Source organism: Balaenoptera ricei, chromosome 4 (assembly GCF_028023285.1).
Source record: "Balaenoptera ricei isolate mBalRic1 chromosome 4, mBalRic1.hap2, whole genome shotgun sequence".
NCBI lineage: Eukaryota > Metazoa > Chordata > Mammalia > Artiodactyla > Balaenopteridae > Balaenoptera > Balaenoptera ricei.
Window position 1 is genome coordinate 143,451,789 of NC_082642.1, and position 20,096 is coordinate 143,471,884.

The window sequence follows — 20,096 nt, forward strand, 5'->3', positions numbered from 1 at the left end:
AATATGTCTTGCCACTCCCTTCTGGCTTGCAGAGTTTCTTCTGAAAGATCAGCTGTTAACCTTATGGGGATTCCCTTGTATGTTAATTATTGGTTTTCCCTTGTTGCTTTTAATATATTTTCTTTGTATCTAATATTTGATAGTTTGATTAATATGTGTCTTGTCATGTTTCTCCTTGGATTTATCTTGTATGGGACTCTATGGTCTTCCTGGACTTGATTGATTATTTCCTGTCCCATATTATGGAAGTTTTCAACTATAATCTATTCAAATGTTTTCTCAGTCCCTTTTTTTTTCTCTTCTTCTTCTGGGACCCCTATAATTTGAATGTTGGTGCATCTAATGTTGTCCCAGAGGTCTCTGAGACTGTCCTCAATTCCTTTCATTCTTTTTTCTTTATTCTGCTCTGCAGTAGTTATTTCCACTATTTTATCTTCCAGGTCACTTATCTGTTCTTCTGCCTCATTTATTCCGCTATTGATTCCTTCTAGAGAGTTTTAAATTTCATTTATTGTGTTGTTCATCACTGTTTGTTTGCTCTTTAGTCCTTCTAGGTCCTTGTTAAACATTTCTTGTATTTTCTCCATTCTATTTCCAAGATTTTGGATCATCTTTACTATCATTCCTCTGAATTCTTTTAGGTAGACTGCCTATTTCCTCTTCATTTGTTTGGTGTGGTGGGTTTTTACCTTGCTCCTTCATCTGCTGTGTGTTTCTCTGTATTCTCATTTTGCTTAACTTACTGTGTTTGGGGTCTCCTTTTCACAGGCTGCAGGTTCGTAGTTCCCGTTGTTTTTGGTGTGTGCCCCCAGTGGCTAAGGTTGGTTCAGTGGGTTGTGTAGGCTTCCTGGTGGAGGGGACTGGCGCCTGTGTTCTGGTGGATGAGGCTGGATCTTGTCTTTCTGGTGGGCAGGATCGCGTCTGATGGTGTGTTTTGTGGTGTCTGTGACCTTATTATGATTTTAGGCAGCCTCTCTGCTAATGGGTGGGGTTGTAGTCCTGTCTTGCCAGTTGTTTGGCATAAGGTGTCCAGCACTGTAGCTTGCTGGTTGTTGAGTGGAGCTGGCTCTTAGCATTGAGATGGAGATCTCTGGGAGTGCTTTCATCGTTTGATATTATATGTAGCTGGGAGGTCTCTGGTGGACTAATGTCCTGAATTCTGCTCTCCCACCTCAGAGGCACAGGCCTAACACCTGGCCGGAGCACCGAGACCCTTTCAGCCACACGGTCAGGTACACGGGCACTCTCTTGCCTTTTGGGAAGTCTGAGGTCGTCTGCCAGCAGTAGGTGTTCTGTAGGAGTTGTTCCACATGTAGATGTATTTCTGATGTGTTTGTGGGGAGGAAGGTGATCTCCACGTCTTACTCCTCCACCATCTTGAAGGTCTCCCTGTACAGCTGGTTATTTGCAACCACAGGTAGCACTTATTTTTTGCAAAATGAAGCACAGAGAGATATCATTCTGTTTACCTTTTTTGACAGTGTGAATTCATACCAAGTATGTTTGAAGTAATTTGTCATGTTTTTTTTCTATTTTTGTCAGATTTGGGCAGAGGTATGAAAAACATCTTTTTGTTTCCTGTACGATTTTCTTTCTTCTTTCTTTTTCCTTAAGAATGCGTATCTAAACTACAAATTCTATTTATCTCTGAGCTACTGTGGGTTAAACAGCCAAGGCTTTCACCCATGGAACATTCTGATGGTATCCCATCATACTTTATGTGGTTATCATCTCCCTCTGAAATTTGCATTAGTTATGGGTGTGTTCATCCTAACATTTGGCAATTGGGAGACAGCTGGAAGGTAGTGTGCTCTGGCCAGCAGCTGTCCATCAGAATTCTTCCAATATAATGGAATAAAAATCACGGTGTGTGCATAATTCTTGCCTCCTCAATTTTATCGATAAAACATTTTATCTCCAAAAATTATGCAGCTGAATAGAGTTGTACAGAAGCCTGTTGTCTGATGAGTCACAGGCTGGCAGATCATACTGTCTCATCGATAGAACATATTCAAATATGTGAATTGTGCAAAAGCCTGTATGGGAGGTAGGTAGGACCAAAGCTAGGCCTCCTAGTATATGCCTGAGGCAAACTTCAGTGCAAAGCACCTTCTACCTTTGGATTCTGGATCTTCTGTAGTGGAGCCATTTTTCAACTTTTTCCACTGAAGCACTGAGCATGGCTAGAGCACATTCAAATATGTGCTCTACAATGAAATATGACAAGAAGTTAAATCATTATAATCAAATTGCCTTTTGAGTTCTAATTCCTATCATCTGATTATAATTTATTATAAACAATGTGACTCGAAAGTGATGGCTGACTCCCTAGAAATCACTCCTTTTATTTTGTAAGGATACCTGATTTTTACCCCATGAAAGAAATTCTCTGAAATCAATAACATATTTGAATTATGAGTTGATATTTCTAAGCAAATATTTACCCAGATGATACATATTTATTTAGAACTCACAAAATGTCAGCTTTTTCGTGCTTAAATGGAGGATTACTTGTGTTTAAATGATCCACTCTGGATCATTCAGTTGCGCAGGCCCCGTACCTTCCATGGTAAGTTGGCAGACCTGCTTCTTGTCCTCTTGGAAGAACAGACAGATCATTTAGGAACTTGAATAATGTGATAAATAATAGCAGGGCAGAGAAAGGATACTAATATGGCAACATATAGGAGGGAATTTAATCCAGATTGAAGTTAAGAAAGAGCTCCCCCCAAAATATGATGTTTAGATCTTCATAAGTTGTTATCGCAATAAATAGTTTTCATTCTTCCCATCTTGAAACCATCAGTTCTTCAGGAGCCAGTGGGTAGTAGCAGAAAAAGGTCAAGCACACATAGTTTTAAATGCCAGCTTATTACACAGTAGCTGTGTGAAATTAGACAAATTACTTAACGCTGAGTCTCAACTTCCTCATCTGTACAGAGAAGAAGAATAATACCCAGGTAATGGGGGCTATTCTGAAGATTAATAAACTAATATATTTTAAGCATCTGGGACAGAGATTGCATTAAATAAATGATAGTTCCCTTCACTCTAATAATTTCTGCCACCGTTAAACACTCTTTCCCTTATAATATCCAACTCTGACTTCTATCAAATGAAGGTAGCCCCTAAAACCTGGAATATATGACCAGCTGTGAGTTGATTTGTTTTGGGCACAATCTCATGGATGAATAAATAAAGATGGATCCTCACATAAACTGCTTTGTTATGACAACATATTCAATTCAGAATGAACCAAAACACCACAAATCCTATCTTTTACATAATTTAAAATACAAAAATCACGTAAAAGAGAATTAAGGTATTCACTGTTCCCGCCACCATGGAAGGTGTATTCAGGCTGATCAGTGAAGGAAAGATCAATTTTAACAGTGAAGGAATTTTGAAGGGATGGAGAACACTTTTAGGGAAGCTGAAATAGATGTAGAACACTTTTCAGGAGGCTGATCAGATGCAGAAAGGGGAGAAAGACAGTGTATTCCCGAATTTTCATGGGCTCCATGGTGGGCTTGCTGTTCTCTTTCTTACCCTTCTCTTCAGAACATCCCATTCACTCCCCCCACACCTTTTTCAACCAGCACCTCTAGGCTTTTTACTCCCAAATCTAGATGTGATGCTCCAGGCTCTCCAGTGAGGTGCAATTGGTGCATTCCACCCACGAAAGGTTCACTGAATTTGTCTTATAGGCTATAAAGCCTATTACCCCCACTCTCCACTACTCAACATATTAAAAATGAATTCATTCCCCTCTCTAAACCTTCTTGAATGTTCCTCATTAGTTCTCAGAACACACTATCTACGCAATCATTCAAAACTTCAGACTTGATTTGTACTTGTTCCTCTTGTTCAGCCCCAATTCTTAGTCTCTTTCATCACTTTGCCCTGCAGTACAGGACATTGTCAAAGAGCACCAGCCCTCTCTACAAGCGTGCCTGAAGGATGGGCAGCATCAGAACCCCCTGGGAGTTTGTTAAAGATGCAAAATTTCAGGTTCCACACCAGACCTAACCAAATCAGGATCCACATGTTAACAAGGTGCTGTGATATTCATATTAACAAATAAATATTTGATCTTTGTCCCATTTCTGGCACAGAGATCCTAAAACCCCTGGGATTTCCTAAGTGATAAGAGTAATAAAGGTGTCTTAATATTCATAACAAACCCCTTTCAACCACATCTGAGTTTATGTTAATGAGGTGAGTTTTGGAAAGCACCTGAGGATGGGGGCTGGTTGCCAGGGAAACCAACCTTGTGATTAGAGGGTTGGAACTTTCATTCCAACCTCCAGACCTCCAGGGAGGGGAGAGGGGCTGGAGATTGAGTTAAATCATTAACAGTCAATGATTTAATCAATCATGTCTATGTAATGAAGCCTACATAAAACCCCAAAAGGACAGGGTTCGGAGAGCTTCCTGGGTTGGTGAACATGTGGAGAATTAGGGAGAGGGACATGACTGGAGAGAGCATGGAAGCTTCAAACCTTTTCCCATACCTTGCCCTATGCAGCTCTTCCATCTGGCTGTCTCTGAGTTATAATGTTTTTTTCTAGTAAGTAAAATGTTTGTCTGAGTTCTGTGAGTGCTCTAGCAAATTTACAGAATCCTAGGGTCATTGAAACCTCTAATTTATAGTTCAGAAGCTCAGGTGACACCATGGACTTGCAACTGGTGGCTAAAGGTGGAGGTGTGAGCAGTTTTATAGGACTGGACCCGTAACCTGTGGATCTGATGTTCTCTCCAGGTACATAGTGTCAGAACTGAGTTAATTGCTTGTGGTGTTGGAAAACCCACACAATGAAATTGGTCTTAGAATCTTAGGTATCCACGTGATCTCTTACTGTCTTCATTAAACTTTTTCATTGTTTTCTTTCTTTTAATTATAAGGATTTTCCAAAATATGAGAATTATAGATACTTATATAAAACACCCATATACCCACTACCCATACTTATTACATGTTAATAATTTATAATATCTGTTTCAGATTTGTATTTTTTAAGTAATAAAATATTAGAGTTGAAGGTCTCCTTCCTACTCCTCTGCCTAAGGTGACAAACTTGTCCCAGGACTGTCCCAAATTGTAGCACTGAAAGTCCTGCACCCCAGGAAACCCCTCAGTTCTGGGAAATACTGAAATTCATCTGTACCTTTCCCTCCCCCACATATTTACCACATGTGCATGTTTCTATAATATACAGAATTATTTTATGTGTTTAGATTTACGCAAAGAGTATCGTGTTTGGCACATTCTTTTTCTGTTAGTTCTTTTTCACATAGCATTACTGTTTTGAGATTTACTCTAATGATACACTAACATGCATGGATTTAATTGCTATATTCCATTCTACTGTATGTATATACTCTAATTTACTTATCCATTCTCCTCTGATAGAAATTTAGGTTGCTTCCAATGTTTTGCTATTTTAAATAATATCAACCAACATTACAATGTCTCCTTGTGCATATTTGAGGATTTTCCAGGGAATATATGTAGAAGGGGTAAATTGCTAAGTCCTAAAGGATGCCCATCTTCATCTTTTCTGCATGTGGTCAAATTGCTCCCAAGTGTTGATAATGGTTTGTGTTTTCCCACCAGCAGTGTGAGTTCCCTTTCACGTTGGCCCACAGTGCTTGGCGCTATCAGACTTACAGAGTATTGCCAGCCTGACAGCTCTGAACAGTCTTGTACTGTTTTAAGCTGCATTTCCCTGCTTTAGCTGGCCAGGGGGAGCATCTTCCTTGTGTTTATTGCCCTTCTGGTTTTCTGCTCTACTACTTCTTTTGAGCACACACATTGCCCATTTTCCTATTGAGGCATTATGGATACTAATCTTTTGTGAATCATAAGAATTGCAAGTATCTTCTCCAAGTGGGGAATTTGCCTGACACTTCGCCTATGGAATCGTTGCCTTATATATTTTTTAAAAATTTAAGGATTGAGATATAATTCACATACCATAAAATCCATCGTTTTAAAGTGTAGAGTTCAGTGATTTAGTATATCTCTTCTTTTACAGTTTGTGCTTTCTAGCTTTTATTTTAGAAATCTTTCCTATTCTGAGACTATAATGCCATTCTACTCTTTTTTAAAATGTTGTAAATGTTTGCTTCTTGCCTTTATGTAATTAGTCCATTAGGATAGATTTTGGGGTGTGGTGTGATGGAGTGATCTAGTTTAACGTTTATCTGTATGGATAGTTAATTGTCTTGGCACCATTTATTAAATAATCCACCCACCTCTACTGGTTTGTAATCAGTAATCATCTCCATTATCACGAGTCAGTTTCTAAGCTTTATATTCTATCAGTTTATCTGTGAACCAGTATGACACTATTTATTTTCCATAACTTTATAATAAATCTTGATGTCTCCTAGGCATGTCTTTTCACTTTGTTGTTTATCATAACTGTTTTCTTTTGCCTACACCCTTTTCTTTCTCATATACATTTTAGGCTCTGTCTGTCAAACTCAATAAAAAATGGTCCTGTGGGTTTTTATTAGAATTGTATTGATTTTACATATATTTCGGGAAGAATTGACATAACTCGATATTGACAACCTTACAATATTCCCATCCACAATTTGGTATATCTCTTAATTTCTTTAGGTCTCCCTTTCATCTCTTGAAACTTTTATGTATTTATATTACTCCATAAGTGCCATGCACATATTATTGGATTTCTTACTAGGTACTTAGTTTCTGGTGTTGTGAGATTTGTGTACACACATATATATTATGTTTTCTGAGTGTTGTTGATGTACAGGGATGCACTAATTTTTGTACACTGATCTTACATCCTGCAGTGTTGATGAATTGTTTTATTTGTTTTAATAGTCTGAGGAGTATACGCAATCATATCATTGGTAAATAATAACAATTTAGTTCTTTCCTTTCCAATTGGAATCATCTCTTTTTAATTTGTCTCGTTGGTTACACTGACCAAGCCAGTAAGATGCTGAATAGAGTGGTACTAGATGCTAGCTTGTCTTATAGTTGCGTTAAAAGGGAATGGTCATAACAGTGTAGCACTGAGTATGGTTCTTGAGGTAGGGTTTGTTTTTTCTTTTGAGATCTTTATTCAGTTAAGAAATTTTCCTCTCTATTCATAGTTTGCTAAGTGTTTTTTTTAACTCAAGTGAGTGATGGATTTCATCAATTGACGTTTCTTTCAAGGCTCTTCTTTGAATTGCTCTCCTTCAAGAAGTCTTCCTAGCACCCTAAAGTTGGACTAAAAACTCCTTCTCTCTGATTCCACTACATTTAATCCTTTCCACAGCCTACTAAACTGTCTGTTTTCTAAGTTCATGTTTCCCAGTAGCTGATAAGCGATTCAAGAGCAGGAACTGGGTTTGATTCATGGCTATGTCCTCCATTACCAGCTGTAGAACACAGAATATCTCTGTACATATTATAGAAATAAATTGCTGGGAACATGTTTTAGAAACTTATCTAGCCCTTCCTAAAAACAAATTATGTTCTTAACAATGAAGCTTAATTTACAAAGGCAATTATGATTGAATAGAGTTGATTCAAAAAATTCTAGATATCTACACATTTATATTTGCTCTTAATAATACATAAAATGTATTTATGTAATACATAAAATACATGTCTTCTGAGAAACAATGACTTTCTTCTTATAGCAAACATTATCTGTTACTACATTAAATTTTTTTTATTCAATTACTTAAACTAAAAAAAAATGTTCTCTGAGCACGCCATTCTGCACAAATCTCCATGTGTTCACCAATCTGGCAGCTTTCCAAACCCTGTCCTTCCGCATTTTCATGGAGGTTTCATTACAAAGGCACGATTGATTAAATCATTGGCCATTGATACTGAAATCAATCTCCAGCCCCTCTTCCCTCCCTAGAGGTCCGGGGGTTGGGATTGAAAGTTCCAACCCCCTAATCACATGGTTGGTTTCCCTGGCAACCAGCCCCCATCCCTTTTGGTGCTTTCCAAAAGTCACCTCATTAATATTAAAACCAAGTTCATATTCATTTTAACATTATATTAGTTATTTATCTTTCTGTCATTATTAAAACAAAAACAAGACTCCCACAAACTTTGATTTGCTCAGAATGTACCTTTCGGAGGTGTTTTACCATATCTAAGTCCTAAGAACATTTTAATTCATTTAATTTAAATAATGTTCTTTCCAATGCCAAAGGCCTTTCAAACTGTATTACGTTTCTGTCCTTATTTGAACAGCCTCACTTATTTTATTCAGAATGCTCAGCTACTTAGTGAGTATGGGACCTCAAATGCCATTTGGAAATATGAAACCTTTATCTTTTAACTCAGTTTTGCGTTCATGAATAACATGGTTCTAACATCACAGTTGTGATATTTATTAGCTGTCTTTGCAAAACGTCGGGCAATACATCTTTTACATTTCATTGAGAAGAAAAGAAACTTAATCTCACCAGCATCTCCATTATTAGTTCTTCCTTTTCATTTTTCCCCGTGGGGATTTTGTGTTGGCCAGACGGCACACTGAAGGATCCCTAGACATATCTGCATTCTACGAAAGCAACATGGAAAAGCAAAAATCTATTTCTGAATGAGGGGATTAAATTTTATATCTTATCATCTGGCTCACTATGTCCAACCCAGTTATTATTTGGCTCATGTTCAATATTGTACAATTATTCTCCTATTCACATAACACTCTTTCTTCGTTTTCAGTAAAGTCCTGCTTTTAGTCTGTCCCATTAGTAATAGTAATTAGCCACTCAACTGAACCCTCTGAGCCCTTGAATTCTACTAGTTCTAAAGAATACTCCATAAACCTTATCTTTATGTTGGATCCTATCTCTAGGAAATGTCAGTCAAATTTCATCAGCAGCAAAACTGAAATACCCATTTCCATATTCATCACAGAATATTTATTTTCCATGGAGAAAAGTGGCTGGATGAAATGTTTGAGAATCAGTTTGATGAGAAATTGTTTACTTTGTAAATTGGCCCAATTCTCATTTTCAAACACAGTGAGATTTCTAATTGTCAGGTAGTTACATTCCTGATCAAAAATGGAGAAAAATTTCCAAAGTCACATATTCCGTCATACATGGTATTAAATAGTGTAACATCTCAAAGTGTTCACTCTAAATATTTTCTCTATGGAATAAGTAAAAATAATCTTCATTTGGTGTCTTCTCACCTTTGTCCTTTGTCTTAGTGGTATCTAAGAGTACGTCCATTTTACATAAAACCAGCTCTTATTTCCAGAAGAATACTGAACTATTTTATTTTAGTTTTGTTAGACATAACCAATAAAAGAATGTAGTCTACCAATAAAAGTCTGTAAAATAAGGATGTATCTTTTGTCTTACCTATTTATTTATATGTTATATTCAAAGTTTAACCTTCCTTTTCTAGCAACACTGAACAACATGGGTTTTCCCAAACTGACCATTTTCTTTCTCAAATCTTTGCCTTCGTAGGGGACACTGTCTCTGTCTGGAATGCTCTTCCCTTTCTTCACTGTCCACTTATGTAAATATCTACTCTTTCTTTAAAACTCTGTTCAAATTTCATATTTATGAGACTTTCTCTAAACATCTCTTTCTAAACACACACACACACACACACTTAGCTGCTTTCTCTCTTCTCAGCCCTTCAATAACACTTCATAGATTAATTCTATGAAGAATTATTTGTCTACATTTTCTTCTCTTATAAGATTGTGAGATTGTAAAGGTCAGGGAACATCATTTATTCGTCTTTGGATCCTATGCTGCCATGGTAACAGGCACTCAATATGAATTTGTAAATAACTGATTGCATAGTATATGCTGACTTTTGCAAAAATTATTCTTAAATTCTGGAAAATAATACTGTTACTTTTCTATATGGAAGTCAATATCTGTGACCATAATGAGCAAAAGTAGGCATGCCATTTTAAATAGATTTATGTCAAATAGACTTATTGTATTGATCATTTTGCAGTATATACAAATATCAAATCATTATGTTGTACATCCGAAACCAATATAATGTTACACATCAATTACATCTCAATTTTAAAAAGTATATACGTTATTTTTAAAGTTTAATTTTTAAATTGTTTTCACAAGACACAAATAAATTTTAAAATTCCTAACTGATAAAAAGGGGGTAAAAGGGAGAGATCTGAGTAAAATAATACTTTCCAACTATATAAAAGGTAAATTGAAAGATAGCTCTTGTGATATCTTTGAAAACAAATCTTAACGGTTAATTTGCAAAAGTTTAGAAAGAGCAGTTGAAGTAAATGGAATTAAGGGCTAAATACCTCTACTCTGATTATTTTAGAGAGGCCTCAGCAAGAAGGATCAAGTGTGCCTTACCTTACCAATTTACACACAGTCTAGAATGACCCAAATCGTGTTTTGTACTCTCTTTAGCTCATTTTAAGCTAAGCCAAGACATTTTCTATTTGAAAATAAACAAGGCTCGAAGCCAGATTTATAAAATTATTCATTTAGGATACAAAACATTCCACTGTGTTTATTGCTTTCTTCCCTATTACCTTACTGATGACCACGAAGATTAAATTCTCTGTTAAGATGAAATGATTTTGCTAAGAATGTGCCTGGGTGCTTGGAAGGGAAGAAGCATAGCTTATGAGTTCCAAAATAGCAATATTCGAAAACATGTGCATGAAAGAAGTTTTGTAAGCATTCTTGGAATTATTTTCTCTTTCTCTACCCCCCACACCCACCCTAACTCAAAAAAGAGAAAAGCTTTGGGTGGAGTTAACTCTTTTCAAATCTTAAACAATAACTGGAAATCCTGAAAATGTATTCTCCTTTATCCAGTGGGGAAAACACTTTAAAGCTCTTTTTTTTTCTCTAAGAATTGTTTAGCAAGGGATTTACTTAGTGGTTTCTATTTTGAACCGAAAATTCAGTTTAACTGCCTAAAATATAATGCCATCTGTGTTTATTTCCGCCCTCCAAAAAACACAATTCTTTTTTTCAAACATAACAAGTACATGGCCCTAATAACCCAGATAAAGATATAACTCAACGAATTCTTTACTTTAACCAAGTGATAAAATTAGTTCTAAGAATAGGTACCATAAAAAATGAATCTGATTGCAAATATAAAACATGTAAAGCACAACTGTAAATTAAAAAAATTTTAACTATTTTGATTAGTAAGTAATTATGTTTTCTATATATATTTATCAGGGTGGAGGTATCTATGAGGTGAGAAAAAGGGGCACAACACACACATTGTGATGTAGTTAGTGGGCAGAGAAATGGGCCAGGAGCCAGAGGACCAAAGAATCAGAGTCATTCTGACCCCAGGTTCCTCAAATCTATACCACCTTTGGGGCCCACTCACATCTACCTGGAACAACAGCCTCTGGCATGTGGAGATCATTGGAAAAATCAAATTTGAATTTAGTAATGAAGTATTTTAATTTACTTAAAAAGTATGAAGTGATATACAAATGAGAAACATTATTATGTATTTATATTCTGAGCTGATTCTGTTTTCTAAATGTAAAGGGACAATGTTTTTCCACCAAATCTTCCATGAGAAAAAATTAAAACATTTTAGAGTTTATTTGCATTTCAAAGAATGCTTAAATTCTGTTCATCAATCTTTATTACAGCCTGACATTTCTTCCATCGCCATGACAGTCTTCAAGAATATCCTGAAGTATGATTCTTTCTGGCCTTATTCATGGAGACATGATCCCTAAGATCAGCCCCACTTTGATTCTAGAAAGTCTATGCGATGCCAGGTTTTCTATTCTCAGGAAACCGAGGATGACTTATAAGCCATCTCAATGGATATATGCTTAAAATAGCCAGGCACACATCACTTATTGCCTAATCTTTCCTGGCTCCACGTAAGCCTTCATAAAACACGAGTTAAGTCACAATGGAAGAGCTTTCAAATCATCCTGACAGTCACTTGAAAAATACAAAATGCAGACTCCTGAAAGCCATGGGTGATGGTCACCCATGGGTGAAATTCTTATGTTCCTATTCTCTACCTTCTATTTCTCAACTTGAAGGTGTGTGTAGAGGAACAGAGAGCTGCACAGTCCTCAGACATACAACCCTGAAGACAGCTTCTGCTCGTCCATTTCCCTTCACCTAGAAGCATCTCTAAAATAAATCCTTAATTTGTTAGAGAGAAATACTTAACACCTTTTCTGCATGTATGTTTCATTGATTTTTGTAGTTGGTTATCACTTTACCCTCTTGAGGCTAGATTTCTTGGGCTCTAATCTTGTTTCCCAAAGTTGCTTTAGATGCATCATGTAGAAAACTGACGTTTCATATCTCAACTGGTTTTTATTCATAATGTCTCTTTTCCCTGATATCTACTGGCTGAGTCAGACAAATATATGCGTGGCAAAATAAAGTGGCTATCATTAAATGACAAATTCTAACTTACTAATCCTTCAACAAAACAGACAAAAAAATATAGTTTACAATGTTAAAAATTGATCAATATATGAATATGGTCTACTTAAAACATTACTATTACTATTACATTATTATTATCATAAAACAAATTATACAATAAAAAATATTCTTTAAACTCCCTTCTAACAAAAGCAATTTATTTTGTATAGTAATTTGCACATTTAGTTAAATAATACAATACACTAGTGATGAGTGTTGAGTGTCTCCAGTAAAGATTTTATGTCAACAGCCAATCTTAGAATTTCCTACTCATAACTATAACTTAGTACTTTTTGAAAACATAACTGGGCAAGGGAAAAAGTATCAATATGGCCAAATTCGACTAATACTCACGAGAGAATATTCCCAATATAGGCATAGTAGGAGCAACAGTAGGGCGTGGTTCCATCACAGCAGTAAGATTTGCAGTCTTTGCCACACTGAGCAAGGCAATCCTCTACAAAATAAAAACCATATCCGTGCAGTTACGTTTCTGAAAATCCCAGCTTCCCGAAAAATCACTCTATTTCACATCTTGATCAGTCAACGACCACTCTTTAGCACATTTAGACTTTCATTTTACGTGCTCACAATTCTAAAACATTTGTAAGCATCTAAACTAGTCTTCCTTCCTTATTGGACATAAATCTGGAAAAGGCAAAGACCAGTCTTTGAACCTCCTCCATCGAGCACCATAATTGGTAGCCAGAGTTGGTTGAATGAGACATTGAAGGGAGGAATGAGTGATCCAACTAATCAGACATTAAATTGGTCAACACAGTTCTTGCAATAATTTTTAAATGATAAATTCTTTTGACTTTAGGGTGCTACTTTCAACTACATTTAATGGAAAGTGTTGTTGACATGAATAATATCAACTGGAGATAATATTTAAGTAATGTATATTTTTCACCACAATGCATTATATGCTTTCCTTTCTCTACCATTTTTTACCTTCATAATTACAGTTTGTATACATAGGGTACCACAGATGAGTCTGCATATACTGTCAAACCATTTGGATTGGAAGATAATGAGTTAGTTAGCTGTGGGGAAAATTCTTATAGATAATTCACTGGTGAATAATTAAGAGTTTATTTGATGCCAGATTTAAGAATCAATAAGCTATGAAACAGCACTATGTGAAGAGGGGAATGTATTTTCTGATTAAAAAGGACATACCAGAGCTGACAAAACCAAATTACTGTCTTTTTTCCATGTTTTTGGCAAGGAAAATTATACCAAAATGTTAAATAAAAATTACCCTACCTTTAAAAAATTATTTATTCTTCCTAAATGGTTTATGTTTAACAAGTTAAGGTTATCATTTAGTTATAATCAATGGTATATATTACAATGGATATGTGAGTTTCAGGTACATGTAGGAAAACATTAAGTACAGTCTGATAATTTAAGTTACATGTTCAAGAATCACAAAATAGGTCATTTCCAACTCAATCTCTGAAGGCGATAACTACTATCTAAATTATATAAGACTTTTGCTTTTCTGTCAAAGTCATAACATAAAAGTGCAAATGTTATATATATGCCTACATGTCCATGTAATTGATTTGTCTAGAGAGGAAAATACAGATTTTGCTTTTAAATCACCTCCCTGACAAGATGATTCTTTACAAATTGATGCGATCAAAACCCAGCAAAGTTCTTTCACCTTTATCAATAATGCATGGCCTCTGTGGAACAAGTCAGAAGTTCATGTTTTCTTTTCCTCAATTTTATTCTACTTCATAAATGAACAAACCTTAGTGTTTTCTTCTGGGATGTGGTAAGAAGACATGAAAGGAAAAAATAACTACCTTTGTAAGATTCAGTAACTCTACTTAAATCCAAAATTTTGAAGGCAGAAAACACGATCTAATGATTTATTGACAGTGTCTGCTTTTTGCAGTTTATTTTATCATTTTCCCAGGGAATTTCTATAGCTCTTATTTTTAGTACTGTTTAATTAAGTCAAATATTTAGACTAGTCAGTTATCTCAAGCGCTTAGCTGGGATGTTTTGCTTTATGCTCTTAAAAGCCGTTCAGATAGTGGGAGAGCTGACATCCCGCCTTATTCTGTCAGAGCAGGACAAGTGATTTTTAAATAGCTTCATGGGGTGCCTTTTGGATAATGCCCAAGACAGTGACAGCTTATTAAGCTCTCCATGATTATCGAAGATTCAATTACTGTTATTGTAAGGACATGGTGTTATCAAAATATTTTGAGCCAATGTTACAGGAAACCAAGCCCCAAATCTTGTAGCCAAGAAGCTGGATTATACCTGCAGCAAACATCTAGATCCTGTCACACGTTGTTCATTATTTTTTATGGCATTTTCCAGCACTCTTGTCTACTTCCCAGAATTAAACAACTGAAAAGGGAAAGTTTAATAGTATGGCAAATACATTCACAATCACAACATTTCCAAACTGGGGGGTCAACCACACCTCAAACTTATTTTGATATGTTAGTTGCTTTCTCCGGTTTATTTGAGAATAATCCTATAAAGATCACAGTTTGGACAGTACAGAAGCATTTTCTCACTTGTAAACGAATGAAACATCCCAATGGCCCTCAGAAGATAAATAATATTGTTACTAATATTCAAGTTAACATCCTCGAAAATTAGCTAGTTCCAATTTTCTTCAATGACTTTAGTTAAAGGCAGGATCTGAAAGAAGCTTCCCCGCTCCCATCTTAAGAAATGTGTAGTACAGGAAAGCATCTGGCTCCAAGCACTTGCTCAGAATTGGCTCTTGTAATCTATAGCTAAGGATCAGAAAGGAAGGAAAGGGAGGGGACAGAAATCACTGGCTAGGGTCAGGAAGGTTAAAACCTTGGCCAAATCCTGTCTTTGTAGCCTGCAGTGGGAGTTGGATAATAATATAAACACTTCGTTGAATCCCTTCCCAAAAGTGACTCCACAGTCAGACACGATGCTTCAGGTATAGAAATCTTGCTCTTATTTCCTTAACGAATGGAACCTGTATTTAATGCATTTTCCTTGGAGAAAATAATTCCGGTTACGGACAGTGCATCTACATAGGTTTTTGTCCCATTAAAGCTGGCAATTTATTTAACAGGGTATCTGGATTAATCCTATTTCTGCAGTGTTCCCCCGTCTCACCCCAATCCTCACTTCCAGCCTTATCTCTTAGTTCCAACCCAACTGTGTTATCTGTTTTTGCATATACAAATCTCATGATTTTTGCCTTTGTTCACACTCTATGCTACTACATCTCCTATGTCCAAGGCTTCCTATAATTCAAAGGTGTAGGTCCTAAAAAGTCCTCCTCAATTTAATTTCTCTGAGCAAATATTTCCTGAGTTCCTCTTATGGGCCAGGTGTTTTGCTAGTCTCTGAGAATATTATGCTAAACAAAATAGACATCATCTGCATGGAGCGTATACTCCTAAGCCAGCAATAAGGTCCCCTCCTTCGAACACCTAGAGCACATGGTGTATCTCTCCTATAACACAGCTTTTTATACCTTAGAGTAATGGGCACACCTGATCTCCCAGACAAGACTCAAAGCATGGTCTCTGTCCTATGTATCATTCAACACATCTCACTCCATAAATATTAGCTGTGTGAATACGGCAAGCATAAAAAGGCCTCTGAAATAGAGTTCAGGAATTAATATCAAAAGCAATTAGCTAATCATTTCTTATCAAAGATGGTAACTCGACCTAGTATTGGTTTGCAATGATTTTGTAGCGTACTGGGGAGGGATGCGGATGGAGAGAAGAAATGAATGGAATGAAAACTTTTTAAACTGATCAAGCTTGCTGCTGGACAGCTGGGCGGGTTTACTGAATCCTGGGGGGGCTGTGCACTTAACATTGGGGGAACAGGAAGAAAGGAAGGAAAAGTGCAAATTAGAAGCTTTCGGCGCACCAAAGAGAATAAAATGGACAAAAGAACAAGAAAAAGTTGTTCAGTGGTGTGACTGAAGATGAGCAAGGGAATTAAAGTTTCATTTGCTGCGTTCTATTTTCTCATTTTTGTTTTCTTTTGGTAAACAGAGGAAGTGGAAAGAATTATCATTGTTTCAAATGAACTAATAAAGAGATTTTAATATAAAACAAATATTAATGCAATTGATTCTGTTAGACTCTCAAATTCTAAAAATCTTATACGACTTAAGTAAAAGAAATAAGTGCTGGAAACACATTAGAATGTGGACTCTCCTCATTAAATAGAAAGCACTTTTCCTGTTTCATAAATTTCTGTATTTGAAGGTCAGCTATTCCCCTACAATAAAATATCTTTAAAACAACTTATAGACAGCCACTAATTTACATTTTAATAAACAGATTGGAAACTTCTATAGAAGTTATTGTGATTCATTTCTGGCAAGGCTGAATGAGAAATTCACTTCTACTGATGTTCAGGTAAGAATGTTGAAGAACGTCTTCATTTTGGTTGCAATATCTTTGTAAGTGTCGAAAGGCAAGTCACAGTGCTATACATAAACTTACTACTGCAAGGTCATAGGTAAGCCTGTGGTGTTTGTTATAGGAATTTAGAGACATGAAAACATTTACAAAGAACTCTGCTTTTATCCTGTTTTTAAAAATATGAAGCAGATGCAAAGCCGCATGTGTAATTAACTTTATACATGAATAACCAATGAAAGGCCATTTTGGGCTCCCCATCAGTCACAAAACAAGAAAACTGCTTTGCTTCATCAATTATTAGCAATTCTCGCTAAGAATAATTAGGATGAGGGAAACGAGATGCCTGTCACCTATAAGCAAGTGCTTAACAAATTCAGCGGAAACAGATCAGATTCTGGGTGAATTTATGCCTCTCGAAAACCCTGTATTTCAACTCAAAGCTTCCAATTACCCTGTCCACCACACTTGAGGATCATCTTCTAAAGAAGAAAAACAGAGGTCTAAGGCTTTTTTATTTCTGAAAGGGAAAATCCGGAATATTCGGAATGTGGAGGTGGAGGGGCCAGTGGGTAGCATTTACTGAAATGGAAAAGTCATCAGATTAGTTTATTTGAAACCTCAGCGATGCCTCCCTAACTTCAGGTGCTTTTCAAAAAACATGCTTTCCTCTCACAGCTCAGTCTCCACTCTCACCCCAAATTCCCGAGTCCTGGATACGACTGAAAAAAAAAAAAGCACGCTATCCAGAAAATAAAAACAATAACCCGTAAATGTGGGGTTGGGGGTAGCTGCTTCGCGGAGAGAGAAAAAGGAAAAGAAAAAAAAAAAAAAAAAAAAGGAAACGTGTAAGGAAAGGGACAAAACACAACCGCGTGGAGGTCAAGCCCAGGGCTGTAGCGCGCGGGCGCGGGCTTCTGCTTCTGCCTGCGGGGACCACACAGCCTCTGACCTCCCACCACGGTCCCCCGCATCCCGCCCAACCCGTGTTTGCCCGGAGTGTGACCCCAGCGCCGCCCCGAGCCCCCTTCCCCTCTCCCGCCGCCCTAGGTCACTGACCTGCGTAGACAAAGAGCAGGACCAACTTCGGAAGCAAGACCCCTGGACACCCGGGGACCCTCCGCGCGTCCATCCAAGCCGGTGGCCGGAGGTTGCGCGCCAGGACAGATGGACAGAGAGACAGACAGACCGGTCTGTAGAGAGGGCTGGGAGCCAAGGGAGAGCCCGGCACCGGGAGGGGACGGGGGAGCTGGAGGGCGGTCAGACGGAGAGGGCAGCGCTCTGGAGAGGCGGGTGGCGCGGAGACCTGGCCATCGCCCTGGGAGCTTTCGAGGGGAGCCCGGGCCGCCGCGCGGGGCTGCGCTGGGGCGGAGGTCTCTTTGTCTGTCCCCGCGGCGCTCGGGCGGCGGGCTAAGCGGCCGACCCAGCGTCCTCGGCCACCCGGGCTCACATTTCATCTCCGCGGGTGGCACCTACGCGAGGCTGGGGGCGGGGGTGGCCCCGACTCCTCCCCACGCTCCAGTTCTTCCTTCTATAGAGTGACTCTAGGAGCTTGGTCCTCTCCTGAAGGAACTTTTTCTAACCCTTTGCTTTGGCTATCGACACGGAGTTTAATAAGCTCCTTTATCGCCCTGCTCTCCCCTCCAATTTTTCTTTTGGAATTAATGGGTGAAGAAAAGCTTTGTATTTTATCTTTACACAAATGAAGGGAATTTTCAGGGTTTAAGATGTTAGACAAAGAAAGAAGCCAGTGAGGAAAACCTAGGAGAATTGGAAAGTACAGAAACAGTGTATGGTTTAAGGAGAGCACTGTGGCAATATGTATCAAAATTCAAATGCACAAACACTTTAGTCAGTCCTCCGCTAGGAGTTTATAAATATACTGCCACATGGGTATTAGAGGATGCAAGGATACATCACCTCCAAAATAAACATAACCTGAGCTTCCTACTGTGTTTTATGCATCATTGCAGAGCTAACCATCCACCAGGTCCAGCAAGAAGCCTGGTCAATTTCTCCTTCTCCCTCAGCCACAATAACCATTCTATCACCAAGTACCCCTGATTGTACGCCTAATCCCCACTCAAATGAATTTGCATTTTGGCCTCCATTTCTGCCCTAATATAGGCTCTTGTAGTCTCCATGATAACCATTCTCCTGCCTCAAGGGATATCAGCCAGACTGAAGCTAGATTATTTCTTCTTAAACTACAGATTTAATCACATTCATTCACCTGTTTAAAACTCAGTGGCTTCCTGTTGCCCTTAAGTTAGGATCCAAACATTTAATCCTTGGCTTCTGAGAAACTTCATCACTTGGTCCTACAGCCTCACAGTTTCTGGAAAGGAAAATAAAGCTTGACTTGAGATTTTTAAAAAATTACAGAAAAATTATAAAATGGTCATGTTCAAAAACAACTTAGACTGTTCAATCAAATAGAGAGCATACTCGTAACATAGAGAAGAAATACAAAGATGAGGAAATCATTGATAAAAATATTAAAAAACTCCAAGGCACATAGAGGAGGCCCAAAATGAGAATAATGTGCAGGCTCGAAGCAGTTTTAGAAGAAACAAAAATGAAGACGCAAACAGCAAAGAGATTTTTAAAGAATTCTGAGCTATAATAATATTTGAATTTTCTGATGTAAAATGGTGAGTTCCAAAAAATTTTTTTAAAAAGAGGCATGCATATATACATATCCCAGAGACCTAGTTGAACTTGTATAAATTAAAATCATATAAATTTTCATATATAATTTTAAAAAGGTCTCAGAAAAAGAATCAGACAGACATTAAACTTCTCATTTGCAACCTTGGAATTTAAAAGAGAGTGAAAATATTTCTAAACTATTGAAAGATAAAGACTATAGTCCAAGAATCTTATTCCCAAGTTGGATTCCATTAATATTTGAGTTCATGAAGACATTTATAACAGTGTTTATTATCATTTTAAAACATGGTAAAGAGCTTACATGTCCAACAGAGGTAGAACAATTAAGTAAATTAGGATATGTGCATGTTATATCCAAACTTTAAAATGATGGGGAAAATCCATAAGATATATAGTTAAAAAGAAAAACGGGAAAGGAAAACTGGAAGTAACCCATGGATAAACAGATTGCGGTATATCCATACAAAGAAACACTCCTCAGCAATAAAAGAAAGTTTGAAGTACATGCAACAACACGGATAAATCTCTGCTAACAATATGCTGAGCAAAGAAGCCAGAAACAAACAAATTACTGTTATTTTCTTT

The 20,096-nt window shown here is 37.3% G+C and overlaps 1 protein-coding gene across 1 annotated transcript in view; it reads right to left on the reverse strand.

The window, feature by feature from the left end:
• The window catches only part of CYYR1 (cysteine and tyrosine rich 1), a 105,479-nt gene extending 87,163 nt beyond the window's left edge, over positions 1-18,316 (reverse strand). The window contains 3 exon segments of the mRNA XM_059921408.1: positions 12,793-12,895; positions 17,898-18,072; positions 18,074-18,316. Coding sequence (XP_059777391.1) covers positions 12,793-12,895; positions 17,898-18,072; positions 18,074-18,295 — 500 coding nt within the window. The 5' untranslated portion in view covers positions 18,296-18,316.
• Between the last annotated feature and the right edge of the window lie 1,780 nt (positions 18,317-20,096).